The following is a 23,293-nucleotide window of genomic DNA, read 5'->3' on the forward strand; positions in this document are numbered from 1 at the left end:
TTCCAATGATGATGTTTGTGAATTACGAGGCCAAAGATCCTGGTAGGGGGGTTGGTTGGTGCCTTGGTGGGTAAAAAGGGCGGGGCCGTCTATACTCCATGGGAGCATAGTTCGATGGATCATGTTGAATTTTTTGCAGGAAGAGTCAGAGGGGGAAGCTTTAGTTAGTTACAGAGGACCTCTCTTTGACCTTCCCATCTTACAGACTTGCAGAAAGACAGCAAACTACTTAATCCTATCATGGACAACAAAAGCTGATCAACGAATGACCGCAGCGTAGATGATGCAGGCGTTTGAAAATTTTCTATCTTCTTGTGAGACCGTCGGCCCTTAGCGCGACCCCTAGTGTCTGTGTACTGTATGATTATTTCCCATTGTCTCCACTTAGGCTCGATTTTCTGTCCAACTGTGTTTCTTTTTAGCAAAAAAAGAGTTTTTTTGACTACTCTAACACGAACTCAGCCCTGGCGTCTGCTCCAGACTTGGGTTCTTAGACCATAGGATTTTATTGTTGAGACTCGAAGGAGGTCATTTGACCTACAAAGCTGATTAATGGACTACCACATGCGGAAAGAAAACAATAACTGACTTTGACCATTCTCCCCCGGTATCTATTCCTAACGGAGTCTTTTGGACTTCTCCGAATACATACTGTAAGTATTCTCCGTAGTAAAAGGCCCCCTTCCATGACCCCCCAATAATACATACTGGATCCTGTACGGAGTACATATTGTATTGCAGTCAGAAATTGCCTCTATCGGAGCTAGGGTGCCGACCAAGAGGAGCCACCTGGCGCACTTGGAAGCAAACCAATTCCCCTAGCTTCGTGTAGATGTCTAAACTTGATTGTCTATTCGGCAATTTTCATGGATGTGGTCATTGTCTGTGTGCCAGTGTGGGTGGTCTTTTGATTTCTTTGGTTGGAATCTGTGGTTCTTACCGCAGTAGTCTACCGGTTCCATTCCTAAAAGGGTTGAAGCGTGGAGATGGAAAACAAATCAACGTCAATAATAATAGCTGCTTTGTACTGTTAGCAGCACAGTAATAATGGATAAACAATAATTTGTGAGTACCAAAAGTAGGGACGAGATTGTATGGCCAAGCGATGCCACACCAATGTACCTTGTACATAGCTGTGTAACCCTCAAAGTACTAGACGAGTCTATAGCCAGTAGTTTAGAATTTAGATGAGATTTTGCCTTGGATATTGTTCGCTAGATTGATTTCGAGACTGTTTATTGCCAGCCCTATCTCAACCCTTTTACCCCTGAGCAAGAGAGCTCCTTTTTTTTTCTGCAGGAGCATGGGAAATTGGAACGACCCATACTATTTTTGTTGGAAACCCCATTGAAACCCACAGTTTCCAGCAGCTTCGACCAGGGAAAACCAGGGTCACCAGTCAGTCGGTTTCTTCCCCTGTGTTACATAATGATCTCCCGCAATGACTGCAACTAGGGCTTGGCAGCCATGACGGTAGATCTGCGGCTTGCCATTGGGCAGATGAGACCGGAATTATTCACTAGCCACTCGTAGTGAGAAGATTGGGGACTGGAAGCGCACTAGTGACTGAGAGCGGCTGCCACAATTTGCAGGGAAAATCTATTTGGATTCGAGACACTCTCTGACTGATCCCCCCCCATTTGGCATTTAGCCATATTAATTTACTACAGTGTAGTAGGTAATATTCCCCGCTTAAGAAGGTCAGTTTTTTACCTTTCAAGCGCACTAGCTAGCTAGCGACTTGGGACTAACTCGTTCAGAGAAAGTGATGGATCAACGAATGTTCGTCATACCTACTCCTCTTTTCTCCGGGCGCACTCCGGTAATTTTCTTCCTGTTCGTTAAAGATGGTCATAGCTGCGGGCTGTAACTCCCGAGCGAGGACCTAGAATTCAAGGGCGGGATAAGCTCGGCAGAGTACTTGTGATTTTTTAGCTTAAATGGAATAGAAAGTACATTCTAGTATAGGAGTAGTAAAGTATAGCCATGGATGATGCTAATATTATAGTAAGCATTATCACAAGGAAAATTGACTCCATAATATTATAGAAAGGGCTTTGATGATTCTCCAGCTATCATTATTACATTGAAAATAATTGACCAAACAGGGGTGTTTGAGACTGGTCACCTCGGCCACTCGTTCCAACAGGAAGCGCCGCTGCTCCCCCTTATGCGCCGTACCTTTTGAAAAAAAAAGAGACTTCTGAAGCTCCCGTCGCCAGTACATTCGGGCAGGGCGTTCCAGAGTTTTCCTTTGTGGCCCAGTAGTGTTTGTTCGTACATGCGCTCATCCACAAGCCCAGTGGAGTCTATAGTGGGTAAGATATTATTAAACAGGATGTGGTCAACTGACTGGAGGCGTTTTCGGGATGGGCTTAGGTTTTCGCTACGCACAGTCATAATTTTTTTTTCATCCGTTCGATTTTGATTGAGATCGCACATTCGTTTTACCTTTTAGACGTCTTGGAAGACTCGTTTCGAAGGCAACTAAAGTTTGTCTATGGAGATCGAGGGCGGGACTTTGGGACTTTTGGAACAGTACTGATGTGACAGTTTTACTTTGAGTCTAAGAATAAAAGGGGACTAGTGCCAGGGATTCGCGCAATTCCAATCTCCAGGAAATGAGGAATTGTGATTGTTGTGATTTGATTACATCGGGCCACTAGCGCCGAGCCAATCCATGGAATCGTTGCCTCCCTTCTGATCTTATGGCTGAGTTTTTTTTTTCTTTTCTTTTCCATAGGGACTCCGTACTTTGTCACAGTACTGCTACTCCAAGCTCTTGCGTATAACTTGTATAGTCTGTACTTTGTACATACCTTCTGCTTTTCCCGCTTAACGTTTGACCGCACCCTCCTAAACTGGTTTTGCTTCATTTCTAATTACAAGGGGGGTCGAAATGTATGATGATACGGCCAATTCCAATCTCCCCCGGAAAGTCTGAACTAACCATGACTGGCTTATGATCTAATCATCTCAATTAGTCTGGGTCTAATAATAATGAAGATCGCGATACGTTGTTCAACTCCCACCAATACTATGCAAACCTCGCCAATCTTCTCCATCGTTCTCCTTTTCCCCCTAAACTCTTTGTACATGCCCCCCCTCCCCCCAACGAGCTCGTACCCTCATTGTAAAATGGATCTTACTGGTCAACTAACTTAATTTGGGAGCTGAAATGGGCTTTCAGCCTGTTAGGCCTACTGGCGCCTACGGGGGGCCGATCTCCTTACTCGGCCGTTACCAGCGGGAAATTTCACGATAACGGGGATGCAGCCCAAGGGTCGCGCTAGTGGATTTTGTCATTTCTTATTTTTATTTTGCTATTATTATCATGATTTGAATGGATGGCTTTGGATGGGGACGTCTGGATGTCAATCCTTTCCTAACCGTCGACCCATAGATCGGAAATGGGGCTTTTCTCTGTCGATTCTTGTCTCATTGCCCACTCCCAGTCCTGTTTTTTTTTAAACTTCTTTTTTTTTTCTTTTCTGTACACCTCCATCTTCCTCTTACCCTGTCTTTGGCACGTTTTGTTCGCTATCGCTACTATCTGGCTCTCCAGTACCTTGCTCTCTCATAGCCCTCCATCATTGTAGCTAAGGGCTTGAGACAAGCAACGAGGGGGAAAACACTCTTGCAAGTCAGAAGGAGGCACGGATACACCTAAAAATCAACGAGAGACATCGTCATGACTGCTGCACCTCCGGTGCCTCACGCCGTCCCCGAGGGCCTCAACGGGGCTCCTGGTCATCTCGCACACAGTCTTCCACGCTATCAGGCTATCGCCATGAATCCTAATCCGCCTTCTCACCCAGCAATGCCTCCACCAGAGCAAATGGTTCAAAATCATCACTATCGTCACTATCCGCCTCCACCTTTGCACGATCCTCATGCAGGACCGCCTCCCCCACCACCGCCAGCGGCCTTGTCCTCTCTAGATCAGATCGAAGCCCGCTTGCGTCAATTGGAGCATGAAGAAATGAACCGGATGGCAGCTCGGCATCACCTACTTGCAATCCGCAAGCGTGAAGATGAAGAATTCCGTAGAATGACCGAGAGCGCCGAGGCTGAGGAGGAGGTACGTAATAGTATACTTGAATATACTCGAAGCGTGTGTGTTTGGGCGGGATGAAATACTAATAGCAATACTGCAGGATCTTCGAAGACAACGCAAAAGGATTAAGAGAGAGTCGATGGGCCTAGGACCTAACCAGACAATGGACTCGCCGCCAATGCGGCCAACACCACCACGCCGGTTGTCCGAGACCAGCGCGGCCACGACGTTGGCCTTCTTCAAGCAGCAGAGCCCTCCGGAACCTCGCCAGACACCACTACCACCAGTATCACGCACACCACAACCGCCTCCTATGCCTCCACCTACTCATATGCATCCTCAACCTCATCACGCTCCTCCACCTCCACCTCCTCCACCTCAACACCCTCAACACCCTCAACACCCACATGCCCATCAAAATCAACATCAGCACCCCATTAATCCCCACGATGCCGTCAATGGCGCAGGATCTATCCGGCGCAAGCAAAAGTATACAATCAAGAACGTCGAGGCATGGGGCGAACGTCATGGCCGCCCAGCAGCCCACGATCCCTCCGGCCGCGCTTTATGGAAGCGGCCCTCCGATGGAAGTCTAGTCTATTTAACTTGCCCGATTCACGGCTGCGGTAAATCCGACTTTGTCACACTGCACGGCTTCATGTGCCACTTGACTAAGAAGCATAAAGATCGCACCTTGGGCAGTCAATCGCGTGCGCTCGAGATGTGTGGTATTGTCTACGATCCGAATGCGCCGTTGCCGCCAGTGCAAGCCTCGAATCGCGGATCGATGGAAGATAGTCCTATGGAGGGGGGTCCTGATGATGAGGGCCATGATCCCGAGCTCGACTCGGAGCCCGAGGACAGCGAAGAGCCTCGTGACGAGATCTATCGAGTCAAGACTGAGGCGACGGAACGCTCTCTTCCTGATACGGTTGATACTCCCGTCTCACAAGATGCTTCGCCTATACCGCCCAAACCGGCCATGAACGGCTCGATTAAACAGTCGATCTCTTCTATTATCGACCGCACTCCAGAATCTGAACCTCGGGAAGCGTTGGCATCATTGACACCCTCTGAATCCGTCTCCCAGGGACCAGCTCCCGTATCCTTGGAACAGTCTATTCCCGCAAAGCGGAAATACGAGTACTCACCCGAGAAGGAGAACACGGAGCCGAAAGAAGGCTCTGCAACGGAGTAAATACTTGTTTATCTATGTTAATACGCAAAATCATCAGCAGTACAGTTAAGCCTGTTTGATATCATATCGCACTTTGTTCAGGCTGTCCATGTGCGGCTTTTAAATATTAATCCGGCCCCTTCAAAAGCAGCCCGTTACATCAAACCATATCCATCATTTCTCAATCTTCTCCAGCATGTCATTTGTGTTATACGTACCAGTCTATCATTGCATTGATCGGGATGTCGTTCTTTTCACATTTCAATACCCTTGTCCTTATTCTTTACTTGGTGTTGATTATCATATTCTTATGTTTCGTGTCTCTGTGGTCACGCGAAACTCGTGTCTTATGTTCAAGCTTTTTATTTGCGCTATTTCATTTTTGGTTGATAATCATGCTTCGACGCTGCATGTCTGCTGCACATAGCATTCGCACATGTTCTTTTGGGTGTTAGATCTGCAGATCTTACCCTCTCATTTGTCTATACTTAATTGCTTGCTGAGCATATTTATGAATGATATACAAGGTTGTTAGATGTGGATGCATTGTGAACCCCTTTTCTATACTGACTAGAACATAACACTTGAAATTTCGTACTGAAACGTCCACCCCGTGGATTAAATTCATCTTGTAGCGCCTACAGCTTGGTGTTGTCGATCACATTCGAGCCATGTCTCCAACTCCGTCACATGGTGTCTCACATTCACACCTCCCTTCTTTCTCCCAGGTCTCGTTGTAATGTCGTCGTCCGTGACATGACGAGACACAACCGATCTCAGGGTGACCGGTTCAGGTTCTTCAGCTATTGGTACGATATTGTCGTTCCGTGTCGGACCTTCTTCAGTTCGGTAGCGCCAACAAGAATGGGTTTGTGTGCGTTCATGACACCAGAGACTCATATTTCAATGTGGGAAATAGATAGAAAGAAGAAAAACGGGATTGCCGGATCGTGCCAGCCACAGAAGATCTTCTTTATAGGCTACAGTCGCGCTTTTAGCTCTGATATACCAACTAAAGCGTTCTTTCCTGGATACGTTGTCAGGTATCTAGGCTTGTGGTCTCTGCAAAGTACTGCATAGCCATGTTGCCGTGCGATAGCTGGATAATATCTAAGAGCTGATCGCCTCGGATTCTGCGTGGTAGGTTGCAAGCAGTGCCGGTTCTGAGAATGACTGGCTCCATGGCTGGGGCGGTACTCGGGAATGTGCTCCCTGTGTGGAGATATCATGGGGGATCTCGACTATAGATAATGTCGCACGAATGCGTCGGAAATTGTTCCTTGGCACAAGATTCGCCCGTCCAGTGGAATAATTATAGGAGTATACCGAATCGTGGAATCCCCCAAAGGTACATCAGCAGGTCCCAAGCCAGTTGGTGCGTACATTCAATAGGGTTATTGGCATCGTAGGTGTAATACTGCAGGATTCGTTCCAGTAATAGAGAGCCTAAAAATGCTTATGATCACCGGCACAAGAGTCTTAAAGGGTAGTGAAAGGGCAGTTATTGATATAAGTACAATACAAAACCGCTGCAGATGATAGCTCACTGTCATGGTCTTGATATAGTTGTACTCGCAGTGTGTCGACTATCGTTAGGTGGGCTCTATCCTCGAATAGCGTGTTTTGCTTGGACAGCCGGAAAATATATCGAGTAGTGGCATGTTGGAAAGGCCTGTCCGAGTCGTGAGAGACAGCCTACTTCGTAGACAGATTCTCACTTCAGGTTGCTCGTCTCCTAGGGCTCTGTTACGCCCACATCACAGTTGATTTGCAACTTGATCGCATAGTTCAAGGCTTCTTCGTATTGATGTCAAACGTGTGTGTATATTTCCAACCTTGACATGTTATAAAGATGTAAATATAGAAAAATTGAGAAGAAGGGGAAAGAGAAAAGGAGTTCTTGTCGAAATTCTTATAGTTGGATGTAGCCGCCCCACACTACGTCAATCTCCAACACAAAGACAAAACTGCCCATCCATACCGCCTTGTGGAAGCTCTTGCAGCGGGGAGCTTTGGGTCTTCGTGCTTCACTTCCATGTCTTGACTTTACTCTTTCAGCCTTTCCCTCTTCCGAGAACGCGTCGTTGCGTCTTCGTTCAGGCTGATTCTCACGGTATTGAACGCGAGACTGGGACAACGCCTCCCAAATTGTCACCACCAAAACCACACACCAAGGTGGGGTGGGCCGTCACTACCGAGCTGAACATCGAGAAACCCGACGAGGAACATTCGCAACCCATTGACCCATCCTCATCGACAATGGCGGATTCGCTGACTTCGGCTATGGAGCAGCTGCGACTAACAGCTCAGGATGTTAACCCAGACTTGTTCCAATCTCGACTGGAGGCTCCGCTCGCCGAGGAAGACAAAGATACACAAATCAACACCAGGTCTCGCAAGCAAACGACCAAGAGTGGAGAGGAGCTATTAGCAGAGCTGGAGGCTGAATTCTTGACACCATCTTCTAAATTCAGCTCCAATTGGCTCAACCAGCTACAAAAGTATGCTTTCCCATGTTCGCGGGTACCGTTAACGTTAGCTAATGACTCCTTTAGACGATGGGACGTACCTGTAGACACCACAGACCTCTTCGAGATTGCCCCCACACAGACGCGAACCGTCACTCGATTTACACGAGAAGGACTGGAAGGACGGGTAACGGGATATCATGAAGTGACTATCCCAGCGACGAGTGATACAGCCAAGAACTCAACCTCTCTTCTTCGCCGTCCTGCTGGTCGTGCGGAATTTGTCAGAGGCGCGGCCGGGTTTTTCCCATTCGCACCTGGTGGCTTGGATGCAGTCGAGGCTCTGGCTGAAATGGAGGCCGATGCACAGACTGCCGAGCAATCACGCAGTGGTGGAAAGAAGGCAGGACTTGATCGGATCATCAACTTTGGTTCTGAGGGCGGTCTCTTGACGACACCTCCTGGCTTTGAACGTGGTCTCACGTTTGCAGAGGCAAAATCTAAGGAGGCTGCTGAGGGCGATCAGGAAGTGGAGTATGCCCTTCTTCAGGAGGAGAGCAATCTCCAAGTTGACAAGCCTGAGACTACACCCGAGGCTGATGGAACCGCTGAGGCTGGTGTTGAGGATGAAGAAAGTGATATGGAAGAAGAGGATATTGACGCTTTATTGCCAGTCGAATTCCCTGCGCTCGAACCGCGCAACCAGCTCCTTGCGGGTATTCAAAAGCAGAAGGGTAGGGAGTGGGCTCATGTCGTTGATGTGAACAAAGAAATCACCAACTTCAGTGACCTGGTTCCGGATATGGCCCGAGAATGGCCATTCGAGCTGGATACCTTCCAAAAGGAAGCCGTGTACCACCTGGAGAATGGCGACTCCGTCTTTGTGGCCGCACACACTTCTGCCGGCAAGACGGTTGTCGCGGAATATGCCATCGCACTGGCAAATAAGCATATGACGAAAGCCATCTACACATCTCCTATTAAAGCCCTGAGTAACCAGAAATATCGTGACTTCCGCACAACCTTCGATGATGTCGGTATTCTCACGGGTGATGTTCAGATCAACCCCGAAGCCAGCTGTGTGATCATGACCACAGAAATTCTTCGAAGTATGCTTTACCGAGGCGCCGATCTCATCCGCGATGTCGAGTTTGTCATCTTCGACGAGGTGCATTATGTCAATGATCTTGAGAGAGGAGTTGTCTGGGAGGAAGTCATTATCATGCTTCCGGAGCACGTTACCCTCATCCTTCTGTCCGCCACTGTTCCCAACACCTACGAGTTCGCCTCTTGGGTTGGCCGCACAAAGAAGAAGGACATCTACGTGATTTCGACACCCAAGCGACCCGTGCCTCTGGAACATTATCTATGGGCTGGCAAGGAGAAGTTCAAGATTGTCGACTCCAACAAGCGATTCATCGAAGGCGGTTGGAAGAAGGCAAATGATGTACTGTCTGGCAAAGATGCTAGAGCCAAAAAGGAGGCGGAGGCTCAAGCCCAGGCCCAAGCGCAGCGCGGTGGACCTCAAGGGCGAGGACGTGGACGGGGACAGGATACTGGCAGAGGAGGTCCTCGGGGTGGTGGCCAGCGTGGAGGTGGAAACAGAGGACAAGGAAGTGGAAACAGAGGGCAAGGAGGTGGGCGGGGGCAACCTTCTAATCGCGGCACTGGCAATATTGCTCGTACTGGCCGTGGAGGTGGTCGCCAATCCGCCGCCCAAGATAAGAATACTTGGGTTCACCTTGTGTCACATCTTCGCAAGGAAGACCTGCTTCCAGCCTGCGTTTTCGTCTTTTCCAAGAAGCGATGCGAGGAAAACGCAGACTCTCTCACCAATCAAGACTTCTGCAATGCGACAGAGAAGAGCTTGATCCACATGATGATCGAGAAGTCACTCACGCGCTTGAAACCGGAAGACCGAACTCTGCCTCAAATCCTTCGGCTGCGTGAATTACTCAGCAGAGGTGTTGCCGTGCACCATGGTGGTCTTCTCCCAATTATGAAGGAGATTGTCGAAATTCTCTTCGCAAGGTCCCTGGTCAAGGTTCTCTTCGCTACGGAGACGTTCGCTATGGGTCTGAATCTGCCCACCCGAACAGTAGTCTTCTCTGGATTCCGCAAGCACGACGGCAAAAGCTTCCGAGACCTGCTACCTGGAGAGTACACGCAGATGGCTGGTCGTGCAGGACGCAGAGGTCTCGACACCGTGGGCTATGTGCTCATCACGAATAGTGGCAAAGATGAGGCTCCACCTGCTGGTGCTTTGAAGAAGATGATTCTCGGGGATCCAACCAAACTCCGATCCCAATTCCGACTCACCTACAACATGATTCTCAACCTTCTTCGAGTGGAGGCTCTGAAGATTGAAGAGATGATCAAACGGAGTTTCAGCGAGAATGCTACCCAAGCGTTGCTGCCGGAACATGAAAAGCAAGTCCAGCTTTCCGAGGCCAGCTTGGAGAAGATCAAACGGCCGCCTTGCGAGATTTGTGACGTGGATCTTGCTGCCTGCCACGATGCTGCAATGGAGTACGAGAGGCTCACCGCAGAGTTGCACAGCGGCTTGCCCACAACTCCCGCTGGTAAACGACTCTTTGAAGTCAAGAAGCTTGTCGTGTATCGAAAGGTACTTTCTGTCTGACTTTGACGTTTGTATACTTGTGAAGTACTAATTGTGTTTTAGGATGGACTACGCACCGCTGGAGTGATTACCAAGGAGGGTGTCACCACCGGGGCCGTTCCTTGCATCACCGTACTTGAAATTGGCACCGTGTACAACCGACGTCATCCCAGTGATATTCTTCCATTCCTGCCCCAGTTCCGTCCATACCTGCAGGAATTGCCCTCCAACGGCGCGTCTATGCATCTCAAGATTTGCAAGATCCCAGTGTCAGATGTCGAATGCATTACGACCACCAGGTGCAAGGCTGGTGGACCGATTTGGTATTTGAATATCAAGAAAGGTGAGTGTTTCTCCCGAACCTAGTTAACGAACCAGGCTAACCACAAAAAAACAAAAATAGAAGCGGTAAAGTTTGCGGATAAAGAGCTAACCAAGTTCACTTCATCCTGGCTTAGTGATCGATGGGACGAGATCGATTGGGTCCGCATCAAGGAGTTGCAGTCGCGGGATATCATAGACCAGCGGAGGGCCAAGGCACAGTTCATCCAGTCATGCCACTGCTTGCAATGCCCCAAATTCATGGACCACGTGAGTGAAAGGCCCGATGCGGTAATAAATCGTGTGTATATGCTAATCCTTTTCTTTCCCTCCAGTTCGAAATGCAACATGACGAATGGCAAGTGAAGGAGAACATCTCGCAATTGAAGCAGTTGATGTCGGATCAAAACCTTCAACTGCTTCCAGACTATGAACAGCGTATTCAGGTCCTGCGAGAGCTCGGGTTTGTCGACGAGCAGTCCCGTGTGCAATTGAAGGGCAAGGTTGCCTGTGAAATCCATTCCGCCGATGAACTGGTTTTGACCGAGCTGGTTCTGGAGAACGTCCTGGCCGAATACGAGCCAGAGGAGATCGTTGCCCTTCTGTCAGCATTCGTGTTCCAGGAGAAGACCGATAGTACCCCTACCCTCACTCCTCGATTGCAAAAGGGCCAGGAGGCTATTATCCGTATTGCGGAGAAGGTCAACAATTACCAGGTCCTGCACCAAGTCATCCAGTCTAGTGAAGACTCCAATGACTTTGCCAGTGAGCCTCGGTTCGGCCTTGCTGAGGTGGTCTACGAGTGGGCCAAGGGCATGTCATTCAACCGCATCACCGATCTCACCGATGTGATGGAGGGAACCATTGTCCGAACGATTACTCGGCTGGACGAGACTTGTCGCGAGGTCAAGAACGCGGCCAAACTGGTTGGCGATCCATCGCTGTACACCAAGATGCAGCAAGCGCAGGAGCTGATCAAGCGCGATGTCATTTTCGCGGCGTCTCTTTACATGTAGAGAAGGTATCGGGTTACTATTCACTGTCTGGTCATTGGGCAGCACCACACCGCTGCCATGATAGTGTTAAGGATGGTCTCCAAGCGAGACGAAACAATGTAACGAGTATGAAATTCAAAGAAAAAACAACAAAAAAAACATGTTCCCAAGCCTACCTCGTATAGTCCAAAAAGAAATGTAAAAAATGTTGAACTTTAACCGGGAAGCCCGCTGGAGTATACAAAATCAGTGTGCGGCCGCTGATTAGCTGCGGGGCGACCGCCCGCGAAAATCCCAGAAGAATAAATCCCCCCCCCTCTACACTTTTTTCGACCTCCACCTCCTCCTAACGCCTTGGGCTTATTCGTCCTTTGCACTTTCTTGACATTTCCCCCCTCCTCCCTCTCGTCCTCCCTTGTCGGCGCTGGTCCGTTTCCCCCGGGGATCTTTCGCGTGGAGTTCTTTTTCTTTTCTTTTTTTCTATCTGTGATCTTTGGCGCCGGGGTGCCCAGGTGGTGCAAACATGGACGTTACGGCTCTCCGAGACCGTATCCAGTCGACTCTCGACCCTAACACGAGTACTCGTCAACAGGCCGAGTTGGACTTGAAATATGTATGTCTGCTGCGTGTTCCTGGCGGGGGGCGCCGTTGCCGTGAGACTTACACCCCGGGGGTTTCCCCTCTCTAGGCCGAAACGCAGCCCGGATTTATCAATGCGCTGCTCGACATCCTGCAGACTGAGCAGAACAATGCCGTTCAGCTGTCTGGTAAGTGTCTCAATGAGTCTCTGTTTCGGTATCACCGACGCCGGTGTCTAATCTGCCCCGCTTCCTCTCTCTAGCCGGTGTCTACCTGAAGAACCGTATCAGCCGCGGATGGGCCCCCGTCGAAGATAACCCGCAACGCCCTCCCGTCCCTGAGGCTGAGAAGCCGAGTTTCCGCGAGAGACTGATCCCTGCTCTGGCCTCCACGCCGCCCAATGTCCGCGCTCAGCTGGTTCCGCTGCTCCAGAAGATCCTCCAGAACGATTTCCCCGAGCAGTGGCCTGGATTCCTCGATCTCACCCTTCAGCTTCTCGGCACGAATGATGCGAACACAGTCTACGCAGGCTTGCAATGCCTGCTGGCCATCTGCCGCGTGTATCGGTTTAAGGCCGGCGAGAAGAGAGAGGAGTTCGATAAGATTGTGGAGCACTCTTTCCCCCAGTTGCTCAGCATTGGACAGAGGCTGGTTGATGAGGAGAGCCTGGAGGCTGCTGAGATGCTCCGGATTGTCGTGAAGGCTTATAAGCACGCCATCTACGTGGGTGACCCGCGCATCTATAAAGAAGCATCGTATACAAGAGGCTGACACTAATCGGTTTTTTTTTTGTTTATAGTTTGAGCTCTCCCCAGCTCTGCAGACTCAGCAGGCTACTGTGGACTGGTGCACATTGTTCCTCCGAATCATCTCCAAGACTCCTCCCGCGAACGCCATGGCTGAGTCCAAGGAAGAGCGGGAGTTGAACCACTGGTGGAAGTGTAAGAAGTGGTCATATGCGAACTTGAACCGTCTTTTCATCAGGTAAGATGCGCGCGCTTTGTTCCCTCTGTGATCTTTTTTCCGCAAAAAGAGTACGGTATTAACACGCGATTTTTCACCCCCACTAGATACGGCAACCCCACCACGATTACGAAATCCTCCATTCCCGATTATACCCCGTTCGCGAAGTCCTTCATTACCTCCTTTGCCCCCGAAATTCTCAAGGGCTACCTGCAGGAGATCGACAAGTGGGTTTCCAAGTCGCAATGGCTCAGCAACTCTGCTCTTTCTTATACTCTGGTCTTTATGGAGGAGTGCGTCAAGCCGAAGGCTATGTGGGAGCACCTGAAGCCGCACATGGACAACTTGATCGCCCACTTCGTTTTCCCGATCTTGTGCCAGTCGGATGAGGATATCGAGCTGTTCGAGGAGGACCCTTCGGAATACCTCCACCGCAAGCTGAACTTCTACGAGGAGGTTTCCGCTCCCGACGTTGCCGCTACCAACTTCCTGGTCTCCCTGACCAAGAACCGCAAGAAACAGACCTTCTCGATTCTCACTTTCGTCAACAGCGTTGTCAGCAAGTACGAGTCTGCGGCTGATGACCAGAAGCAGCCCCGGGAGAAGGAGGGTGCTCTCCGAATGATCGGCTCCCTCGCATCGGTCATTCTGGGCAAGAAGAGCCCCATTGCTGACCAGGTCGAGTATTTCTTCGTCCGCCACGTTTTCCCCGAATTCCGCAGCCCCCACGGTTTCCTCCGTGCACGTGCTTGTGACACCCTGGAGAAGTTCGAGCAGTTGGACTTCAAGGACCCCAACAACCTGATGATCATCTACCGGAACATTCTGGAGTCTATGACTGACCCCGAGCTGCCCGTTCGGGTTGAGGCCGCCCTTGCTCTGCAGCCCCTGATCCGTCACGACGTTATCCGCACCTCCATGCAGCAGAACATTCCTCAGATCATGCAGCAGCTTCTCAAGCTGGCCAACGAGGTCGATGTTGATGCTCTGGCCAATGTGATGGAGGACTTTGTTGAGGTCTTCTCTGCCGAGCTGACTCCATTCGCCGTTGCCCTGAGCGAGCAGCTGCGCGACACTTACATGCGCATTGTTGGTGAGCTTCTAGAGCGGAATGCCAACAAGGCCGGTGACGATGAAGGATACGGAGATTTCTTGGACGACAAGAGCATCACTGCATTGGGTGTCTTGCAGACCATCGGTACCCTCATTCTCACCCTGGAGAGTACCCCCGATGTGCTTCTCCACTTGGAGACCATTTTGATGCCCGTCATCAGCATCACTCTGGAGAACAAGCTGTACGATCTGTATAACGAGGTGTTTGAGATTATTGACAGCTGCACATTCGCGTCCAAGTCCATTTCGCCTACCATGTGGCAGGCGTTTGAGCTGATCCACAAGACCTTCAAGGCTGGTGCCGAGCTGTACTTGGAGGACATGCTCCCAGCCCTGGACAACTACGTCTCCTACGGCTCTGACATGCTGGTTCAGAACCCAGCTTACCTGGCTGCCGTCGTTGGCATGGTTGAGGACATCTTCCGCGACGACAAGGTTGGTGGTGTTGACCGTATCTGCGGCTGCAAGCTGGCCGAGACTCTCATGCTCAACCTCCGCGGTCACGTCGACCAGTACATTCCTCTCTTCATTGAGTTGGCCATGGTTGTCATTGACGCCGGTGAGGCTCGTACCAAGTCTTACCGTATCCACCTGATGGAGATGATCATCAACGCCATCTACTATAACCCCGCTCTCAGTTTGCAGGTCCTGGAAGCCAAGGGCTGGACCAACAAGTTCTTCAGCACCTGGTTCTCCAGCATTGACCAGTTCCGTCGCGTCCACGACAAGAAGCTTTCCATCGCTGCTATAAGCTCGCTGCTGACGATGAAGGCTGCTGACGTTCCCGTCAGCGTCCAGCAGGGCTGGCCCAGATTGCTGCAGGGTGTTACAAGGCTGTTCCAGACCTTGCCTGCTGCTCTCAAGCGTATGTCTTCCTTCTTATACATGGTGTAGTGTAGTTCTTTTGCTAACCAACTTTATAGTGCGCGAGGATGCCACTCGGGAGTCGGACTTCACTCTCGACGATGAGGACGATGAGGACGATGAGGAGAATGACTGGGATGGCGAGGTTGAATGGAACGAGGAAGAAGTTGAGGAGGCCGTTGAGGGTGACATTGCCGATGAGAGCGCTGCATACCTCGACTTCCTCAACAAGGAGGCCCAGAAGTTCAGCCAATTCGCCGATGACGACGATGACGAGCTTGATGAGGAGAGTCTCCTCGAGACTCCTTTGGACAAGGTCGAGCCGTACGGCATGTTCAAGCATGTCTTCCTGAGTACGTGATAACCCATATTTCCCGTATTGTTGAACCTTGCTAATCCCCCCAATAGACCTCCAGTCCGAGCAACCCCAGCTCTACGAGAACTTGACCAAGGTCCTCGGCCCCGAGGAGCAGCAGATTCTCCAGGCAGTGTTCCACGAGGCCGACGCCAAGGCGCTGGCGGCTGCCAACGCCGAAGCCGCCGCTGCAGCGGGCATGCAGTCCAACGGCAACCAATAGATCCGAAAGATGGAGTAAACCGCTATATCGATGCTCAATTTTTTTGATCGGGATTGTTCTGCTTTTCCCAACTCATCCTCACGAGACATATGCCCATTTCATGTCTTTCCTCCCATTGTTTAGATCATGCCTGTTTACCCCCGTCTATATCTGTCCATGTTTCCATTTCCATTTTCTGTTTGTTTCTTTTTTTCATTTTTCGTATCATGTCCACCTTGTTGATGTGCTCTCAAAAAGTCCCCATCTCCCGAAATTCCTCCCCTTTTCTAATCCACCTCCACTGCACAGATTCCCCAAAGACACCCTCCATATCATGATATAGTACATCAGTCATGCTATTATTACTGAGTTCAAACATGCCTTCCGTGACGTAGCTTCATCGCCTTGTAATACTTCTTAACCGATAGGTTTCAGGTCTGTAGTCCCATTACTATGCCAAGGGATGCTGTATATGCCACGTGATGAGTACAACCCTCGAAGGCGATGATGTCATCGCATACTATTCGCCCCCGTTATTGCTTCAAGATGCAATATGCAACTGCACCCTGGGGCAGGCTTTTTGAACTAAACTTTCAAACCCAGGAGGAACCATAACCCCGTATTCGATGTGGATCTTGTAGTCCCGAGTCATCCTAAAGTCGAAACGTAGCAGGTCGTTGTGGTTTGAACGTCATCATGATGAAGCTCCCAGATAACCCGGTTTAGCACCGGTCACGTCAGCTATGTTGACATCGATACCGATCATTCTTAAGAAAATTCGCTGAAACAGTTTCACAATTCAATTTACTTTGCAAAGATTTAATTGTATACATCTTAACGGATTATCCGAGGTATACACTGCATCACAAAGTAACTATCTACTTCAACAAGATCTAACCTCCATTCCAGAATCCTACAAATCTACCCACTTTCCTCAAATACACTCATCCCAAGATGTCCGCTCCCTACCCAGGCCGCCAATCCCCCGAGCCAGAGACCCAATCTGGCATTCAACAGCGCGACCCCCCTTCCCACGGTAAACTGGGTGACCCATCGACTCGCCAAGCACCAGAGTTCTCCTACGAGAAGCCGGAGGCGAAGGCACCAGTGCTTGATGGGAGTAACCCCAAGCATCCGCTGGAAGATATTGAGGCGGCGAAGTTTAAGAAGAGATGAATTGACGGGAGTGGTGAGCTTGTGTGTTGGTTTGATTTTGGGGAGGACAGAAGGGATGGATAAATTTGTTTAGGGTTGGATGATGAATGGGGACTTGATGTAGGTATGTGGTTAGTTTTTGAATAGTGATGAAGTTACGAATTACATGTTGCGGCCTACGTACGAACTACAGTAGTGTAGGACTAAGACAAGAGTAAAAGTTGATGTATGAATCATAATAATCGTGTATGTTCATTCGCTCGCTCGCACTCGCATACCAAGAACTAACTAAGCGCAGAGTACGGAATCATCGCAATCATAAGCTCGTCCCAGACAACAAATAAAGGCGAAGTAGGTAAGATCCCTCAGAGAGACCTCAAGGCAAGCGGGATGTATCGATGAAAAGCATAGACATGAAGGAAAGCACGCCAGCGCGGGATAATCATCAGATCATGAGAAAAATATCTAAGCCTTAGGCTCAGCGGGGGCAGCAGTACCAGCCGGCTCAGAGACAGGGGCAGTCGCGGGGGCGACACCAGCAGCCTCACTGGCAACGGGGGCAACACCCTCAGTCTCACCACCCTTACCCTGCTTCAAATCGGCCAGACGACGAGCCTCGTTGTGAATATCGCGCACCTGCTTATCAGTCTGAACGTAGAAGTCACGCAGCTTCTGGCCGGAGGGGTGCTCGAGGGCCTTCTCGAAGTACGAGTGCAGACCGCGCCAGCCGGTAGCAGCCTTATCGGAGATCTTGTAGCTATTGTCGATGCCGCGGGCGCGCTCAGTAGCATTGTACTTCTTGTCAAAGTTGGACAGGGCAGAAGTGAACTTGGTGGAGAAGCCGTGCTTCTGGTCCAGGGCGATGGCCTTTTGGATCGCGCCGTCGCTCACGACGTATCCGTGCGCCAGGTACTCGGCGAAAATGCGAGAGCGCGGCTTGTCCTCCTGCGCAATGTCGTGCTCATCTTCCTTCTCGGTGGATGCGCTGGTGGCTGATGCGCCAGCAAGAGTGTCGATGCTCTGCGCGGCCTCGACGTGCACGGACGAGGTGCCCAATTGAGTTTGGTCGAGAAGCAGGGCAGTCTTAGCAGCTCTGTATAAAGGCGATGTGAATTAGCATTCAATAGTATTGCAATGATGGTTTGCTGTGATAAGAGGGGCTATGGTGCCATCATGAAACGAGGTGCGGGGTAGCTTACGCCTCCTTCTCGAAAGTCACACTGGCGGACTGGGGGGCATCGGCCTCGGACGAGACGGGGGTGATGGACAGGTTGGTGATCTTGCCGCTGTAAATAAGGTGTTAGCGAAAGGGAAATTGCTCTATGAGTCTCTTGTTTTCGACTTTTGAGAGCTCTTGCGAGGATCTACATACCAGAAGCTGAAGAAGTCGCGGACCTCCTTCTCGGAGGTCGAGTGCGAGATGCCGGAAACGTGAACGGTAGAAGCGCCAGACATTTTGGTGGATGTTGATTTTGAGAGTGAAAGAGAAATTATTTGGGATTGAGAGGGTATGTTGAGGAGAGGAAAAGGGGGAAACAGCTTGGTTTAAGTCAGTTATTTATTCCACGACTGCGCCACAGGTGACGTAGGGCGGGGCGAGCACCGCCTCATGCCACTCGAACCAAGTGGACACTCGACATCTTGGAAAAAGCTTCCTCACCTGTGCTTAAGCGACTTTAGGCAGAATGATTCGGATATTATTAGAGTACACTATCATCGACTAGATTAAACCTACCAGTCGTACATGTTTGAAACCTTCCAGCCACATATCTTTTTGAAGGTCTTTGTAACTGCCTTGAATTGTCTTCCAGCTACCTAAGGCTTTGTTTTAGTACCATTAAACAAACCGCATGGCCTATGGGATGGTTCTAAAGCTCTATTAAGCTTTCAATTCTAGGGAATCCCATTGTACTCGTATTTTAGGGTACTAGAAAATATTGAAGCCTTGAACTATTCGCCTCTATCACATGCAAGAGAAAATATAGAGATCCAAGCACGACTAGCTAAATAAGAAAAGAAAACACGAATGGGGAGGCCAATAGAAAGGTTTGATTTGTTACTGCCTGCAAATCTTCCAGCCCTGAAGAGATAATCATAGTAACAACAAAGGAGAAGTAGGACTGCGCCCGGCAGTAATGGAAGAAAACAAACGGTTCCGTGATCCCTCAAGAATCCCTTAAGGTTGGCGGAGTCTCCGTCGGCGTCATCGGCTCCCCATCCTTCTGCTGTTTCAGCACATTTTCCAACTCTCGAACTCTTTTCCGCAGCTGCTCATTCTCCCGCTTTATATGTTCCAACTCCGACTTGTGCAGGACCGCTTCCTCGTACCGCGAAAGGGAATTGCTTGACAATCCCAGGTGAGTCTGTGACACCGAACTGCGGTGGGGATAGATGGATGGACTTCCATAATGGGAAAACTGATCGCCATGGGAATATTGCGGGTGAGAGGGAATAGACCCGATCGACGGGCGGCGTGAGGTGAGAGACGGTTCACGGCTTCGAACCGTGCGAGGATGGGAGGTATCGTTCGAACGAGAAGGTATACTCGTTTCACGAGAGGGTGCAATTCCCGTCACGCTGGCGGCTTGGGCAGCAGTGTGGGAGCTCAGGCTGGAGGATGACCGCTGACGCCGTGATGAGTGGGTGTGTGTGGAGCTGCCCAACGACGGGGAGGTATGGAACCCATCGATAGGATCGTTCATGGTCGACGTGGAGGAGGCAGTTGATGCCACGGAGGCCGTCTGTTGTCGAAGGAGAGAGAGCTCCCGAGTCAATCGGTTCACCTGGAAGTAGTCCAGCGTTAGCACGTTTAGTGATAGAATGAAAGGGTCATATTTGGCTCGGCCTCACCATGGCTTCCTGCTCCTTCTCTAGCACCAAATGTAGATCTGACGGGGTGATGGGCTTGGGATGACGCAGCGGCCCTACTTCGGTCAGTTTCGAGATATGGACAACGGAAATCAACCAAGTATGACTTACCCTGCGCCGTACTGGTGATATCATGCTCACTCATCCCCAAAGGCGGACTTCCCTGGATCAAGACAGGACTTCTGTGAGCCTGACTCCAGCCTCGAGAGTGTCTGGTTATAGGTGAAGGAGGGCCCATAGAATGTATAGTGGTGGTAGCGGCGCGAGGCCGGGGGGTGCTTTCAGTGGCCATGAGGTCGGAGACAAAGCCGAAGGAAGAACGGAATGATATATCAACAAAGGGGCTCCTCTGAACCCGCAGAAGGCATGCGAACAAAACAAAAAAAAAACCACGGGCCCGGACCGAGCTATAAAGTGCTTTTTTTTTGCCTTGTCGTCGGGCAGCGAGGTGTGGCTAAGCCAAAACACTACCCCTTGATCGGAATGCCATGAAACATTCCAAGAGGGGATTTTCCTCGGGGTGCAGATGAGATCATCTGATGCAGGAGGGCCGATGTGGAGGAAAGGGGAAGAAGGAAGGAAGGAAGGAAGGAGAAAGACCGGAGATCAAAGAGAGAGGGGGAAGAGGATGAGCGACATGATCAGCCTGATAGCCAAGATTATCCCGGTAGACAACCACTCAGAGCGCAGGATACAGCTACGGAGTACTATATACAGTAGTAGAGTAGCACTAAGAGGCAATGGTCACTATGTCCCGTTGTTTTGTTGCCGTCTTGCGTTTGTTTCCATTCCCCGCTATCATTGGCCCGTGTCATTATTGTACTATGCATCGCATGCAGCATTGGACTCTCGACATTCTCCCATAAAAGTGGGAATTGGGCGATCGCCAGATCGCCTTATAGCCAACTCACCATTAGGCAGATCACCTAGTCTGTAATTGTTTATACTACCAACTATTATATACCCCGATGGATATGGGATTCGTTGGCTCAAGAAATGACAAAGAGAGAGAGGCATTTGATCGACTGTAACTAGTGCTCGGACCTTTGAAAGGTGCAATATGAGCAGTCGCAATACTTTGATGATTATCAATGACAAATGTACCATACCATCCAATACCTTGTAGGTAGTAGGGCATAGGATGGCATAGATCCATAGAATTCACGCGTTACCTGGGATTCGTTATATTGAATATCATATCATATTTATACTTACCACTATGAATACTCTTAACAATAGTAAGATCAATATCAAATAACTCCTCGGTCCCTCGCAGCCCAAAAAGCAATAAACTACGAAACTTGGTTGGCAGGTTACATAATCGCGCCCGAAACAGCAAAACATCAACGTTGAACGGGGAACGGGGAAACCGAACCAAGAAGCTTGACGGGGACCCTCTTCTCCCTGCTTCCGACGTTTTGCGGGGGCCAACGGGGAATATCCTGACTTCATTCTATTTCCTCCCTCCCTAACCCCCTACCAACAATGCACCATGGCCCAATCCAACGACCTCCCTACCCACATTCCACCTTTTGCGAAACCGCTCGCTCCTTACGTCAAGCCCCGTCAGGAAGCTCTCCGCATCCGCCAGGCATTGACGTCGTACCTGCGCTCCTTTATCGTGTTCGCTGACGAGACCGACCCCTCGAGCTATACCCAGTCACACCTCGCCCTGTGCGCGCCCGGCGACGCCGTGGTTGATGTCAAGCGCACCCCTGCCGATCTCCCGGGCCTCCGAAAAGAATACTTGAAGGCGTTGCAGGCCAATGTTGCCGCCCGGAAGGACTACCGCGCAGTGTCTGAGGATGTCGCGGGCCTACGACGTCAGCGGGTGCCTAAGAGCCGCCCTGTCGAGGCGGCCGATCCGCAGGAACCCGGCGCCGACTTGCGAGATTATCTTCAGCTCCTGCGTGATCGGCGGCGGCATACCAAGCTTCAGGTGTTTCAGCATTACCTGGAGGAATTGAGAGCGAAGGAGTTGGATGGATTGAAAGAAATAGAGACTGGGGAAGATTCGAGTCAACAACAGCTCTTACTGTTTCCAGAGGGGCCAGATGCAAATGCGCCAGGTCACAATGGCGCGGAGTCTGATTTGGAGGACCTGGTACACAAGCTTGAACGGGCGGTCGTGCGTGCTCGGACTCGGTTGGACCAGGAGAAGCATTTATTCGAGAAAATCAAGGTGCAGCATGCCTCGAGGAATGATGCGTCGCCAGATGAGGTCACTCCAGCTGTGAAAGCACGGGCATTACAACGGACACGCGATGAGCTGGTACAATGGGTCGAGGAACGGCTGGTCAGTGAAGGTGATCCGGATGAAAGCCTTATACAAGACCTCCCTCCCGAAGAAATCGAAGAAGCCCAACGACTGCTGGAGCACCAGAAAATACAAATCAGCCAACAGTATGCTATATACCTTCAAGCACGACGAGATCTCCTTAGCGCCGCCTCGCGAGCCTGCCAACCCGTCACCGTGACCTCAAAACCTCCTCCGCGACCAACCTACAGATCCGAGATGATTTCAGAGGAGGTACCAGCGCCAGACCCGCTGGACGTTCTATCCTACACCAATGAAACACTTATACCACTCTCCAAGAGCCAGAAGGCTCTCGCACTCCAGAAAACCTATCTCACCGGCCTCCTCGCAAAGGAGAAATCCACCACCCTCCGCGCCCTTCACCGTCTCTCAGACGAAAGCCACCTCCTTCCTGAATACCCCATCCTCGCCCGACAACCACGCTTCAAACACGCGGTCGCAGCCCTAACCTCCCGCCATTCCCCCCAGTCCACCGACAAACCCCAGCCTGACGAAGTAGTCGAATTGGCCGAAGCATGGGCCTTTGCTTCTGACGCCGCGGCGAGCAGTGAGCGGGAGTACGTACAACAAAAATTGCTGCTGGGCACGGAGGTTGCGCAGGATGCTCGCAAGTTGCTAGGCGATGTTTACGGTACTCTCAACCAGGATCTGGACGAGATTTTGCGAGAGGGTGGTGAGCGGGATCCGGATGTGTCTGATATATGGGCCTCGGAGGCCCGATCTACGCGTAGGGCTGGGATGGGGTTATCGGGAGGGTCTAGGCTGGAGAAACGACCGAAGGGTCCTTGGTCAGGTTTGAATGGGCGTGTTGGGGTTGAGTGAGCTTGGGGGACGTGAGGCTGTACATGTTACTACCATAGTATACATGCGTTGTCATAGACTTGCATGGCATAAATCCACAGTATCAATACCTATACAGGAATCTAGATGGTGAAATCGGCATGATCACAACATCTGGATCTGATAACGCTCTAGTATATCTCACTTAAAGCCACCTTGGACGCAAGATGTATATTGTGGTGGGGACGGGAGGGTAAATGCTTGAGAGGACAAGGCTATATATTTCTCCACACAGCCCTGCAGGTGGGAGTCAACAGTTTCTTAGTTAAGCACTATGTTATGATGCAGGCTTCCGGAGGTGTTTCAAACCCAATTGCATAAAAACTCTATATAATCGTTGAAACCAAAGCCTAGGGCTCAGCAGTATCCCACGAGGTTCTAGTATGAGTCTTCATTCCG

At 50.4% G+C, this 23,293-nt stretch overlaps 7 protein-coding genes across 7 annotated transcripts; 5 read left to right on the plus strand and 2 right to left on the minus strand.

The window, feature by feature from the left end:
- Positions 1-3,691: 3,691 nt before the first annotated feature.
- Positions 3,692-5,255, plus strand: N7496_008258 (uncharacterized protein; the record flags this gene model as incomplete). Its single annotated transcript, XM_056701177.1, has 2 exons — positions 3,692-4,081; positions 4,158-5,255. 2 exons carry the CDS (start codon positions 3,692-3,694, stop codon positions 5,253-5,255), a joined length of 1,488 nt encoding a protein of 495 aa, XP_056553240.1.
- A 2,238-nt stretch (positions 5,256-7,493) lies between these two features.
- Positions 7,494-11,659, plus strand: N7496_008259 (SKI complex RNA helicase subunit SKI2; the record flags this gene model as incomplete). The annotated part of the gene is made up of 5 exons (XM_056701178.1): positions 7,494-7,735; positions 7,790-10,328; positions 10,386-10,665; positions 10,726-10,913; positions 10,979-11,659. 5 exons carry the CDS (start codon positions 7,494-7,496, stop codon positions 11,657-11,659), a joined length of 3,930 nt encoding a protein of 1,309 aa, XP_056553241.1.
- A 502-nt stretch (positions 11,660-12,161) lies between these two features.
- N7496_008260 (putative nonsense-mediated mRNA decay protein (Nmd5)) lies at positions 12,162-15,735 on the plus strand (the record flags this gene model as incomplete). The annotated part of the gene is made up of 7 exons (XM_056701179.1): positions 12,162-12,251; positions 12,327-12,405; positions 12,480-12,940; positions 13,017-13,201; positions 13,288-15,158; positions 15,217-15,510; positions 15,566-15,735. 7 exons carry the CDS (start codon positions 12,162-12,164, stop codon positions 15,733-15,735), a joined length of 3,150 nt encoding a protein of 1,049 aa, XP_056553242.1.
- A 933-nt stretch (positions 15,736-16,668) lies between these two features.
- Positions 16,669-16,890, plus strand: N7496_008261 (uncharacterized protein; the record flags this gene model as incomplete). The annotated part of the gene is made up of 1 exon (XM_056701180.1): positions 16,669-16,890. One exon carries the CDS (start codon positions 16,669-16,671, stop codon positions 16,888-16,890), a length of 222 nt encoding a protein of 73 aa, XP_056553243.1.
- A 444-nt stretch (positions 16,891-17,334) lies between these two features.
- Positions 17,335-18,324, minus strand: vip1 (putative actin cytoskeleton protein (VIP1); the record flags this gene model as incomplete). The annotated part of the gene is made up of 3 exons (XM_056701181.1): positions 17,335-17,962; positions 18,069-18,155; positions 18,242-18,324. The coding sequence occupies 3 exons, from the start codon at positions 18,322-18,324 to the stop codon at positions 17,335-17,337; spliced, it is 798 nt and encodes a 265-aa protein (XP_056553244.1).
- Positions 18,325-19,034: 710 nt separating this feature from the next.
- Positions 19,035-20,029, minus strand: N7496_008263 (uncharacterized protein; the record flags this gene model as incomplete). The annotated part of the gene is made up of 3 exons (XM_056701182.1): positions 19,035-19,652; positions 19,720-19,793; positions 19,849-20,029. The coding sequence occupies 3 exons, from the start codon at positions 20,027-20,029 to the stop codon at positions 19,035-19,037; spliced, it is 873 nt and encodes a 290-aa protein (XP_056553245.1).
- Positions 20,030-21,229: 1,200 nt separating this feature from the next.
- N7496_008264 (uncharacterized protein) lies at positions 21,230-22,876 on the plus strand (the record flags this gene model as incomplete). Its single annotated transcript, XM_056701183.1, has 1 exon — positions 21,230-22,876. The coding sequence occupies one exon, from the start codon at positions 21,230-21,232 to the stop codon at positions 22,874-22,876; it is 1,647 nt and encodes a 548-aa protein (XP_056553246.1).
- Positions 22,877-23,293: the final 417 nt, after the last annotated feature.

This window comes from Penicillium cataractarum (genome assembly GCF_028827025.1).
Source record: "Penicillium cataractarum strain IBT 29864 chromosome Unknown utg000007l, whole genome shotgun sequence".
NCBI lineage: Eukaryota > Fungi > Ascomycota > Eurotiomycetes > Eurotiales > Aspergillaceae > Penicillium > Penicillium cataractarum.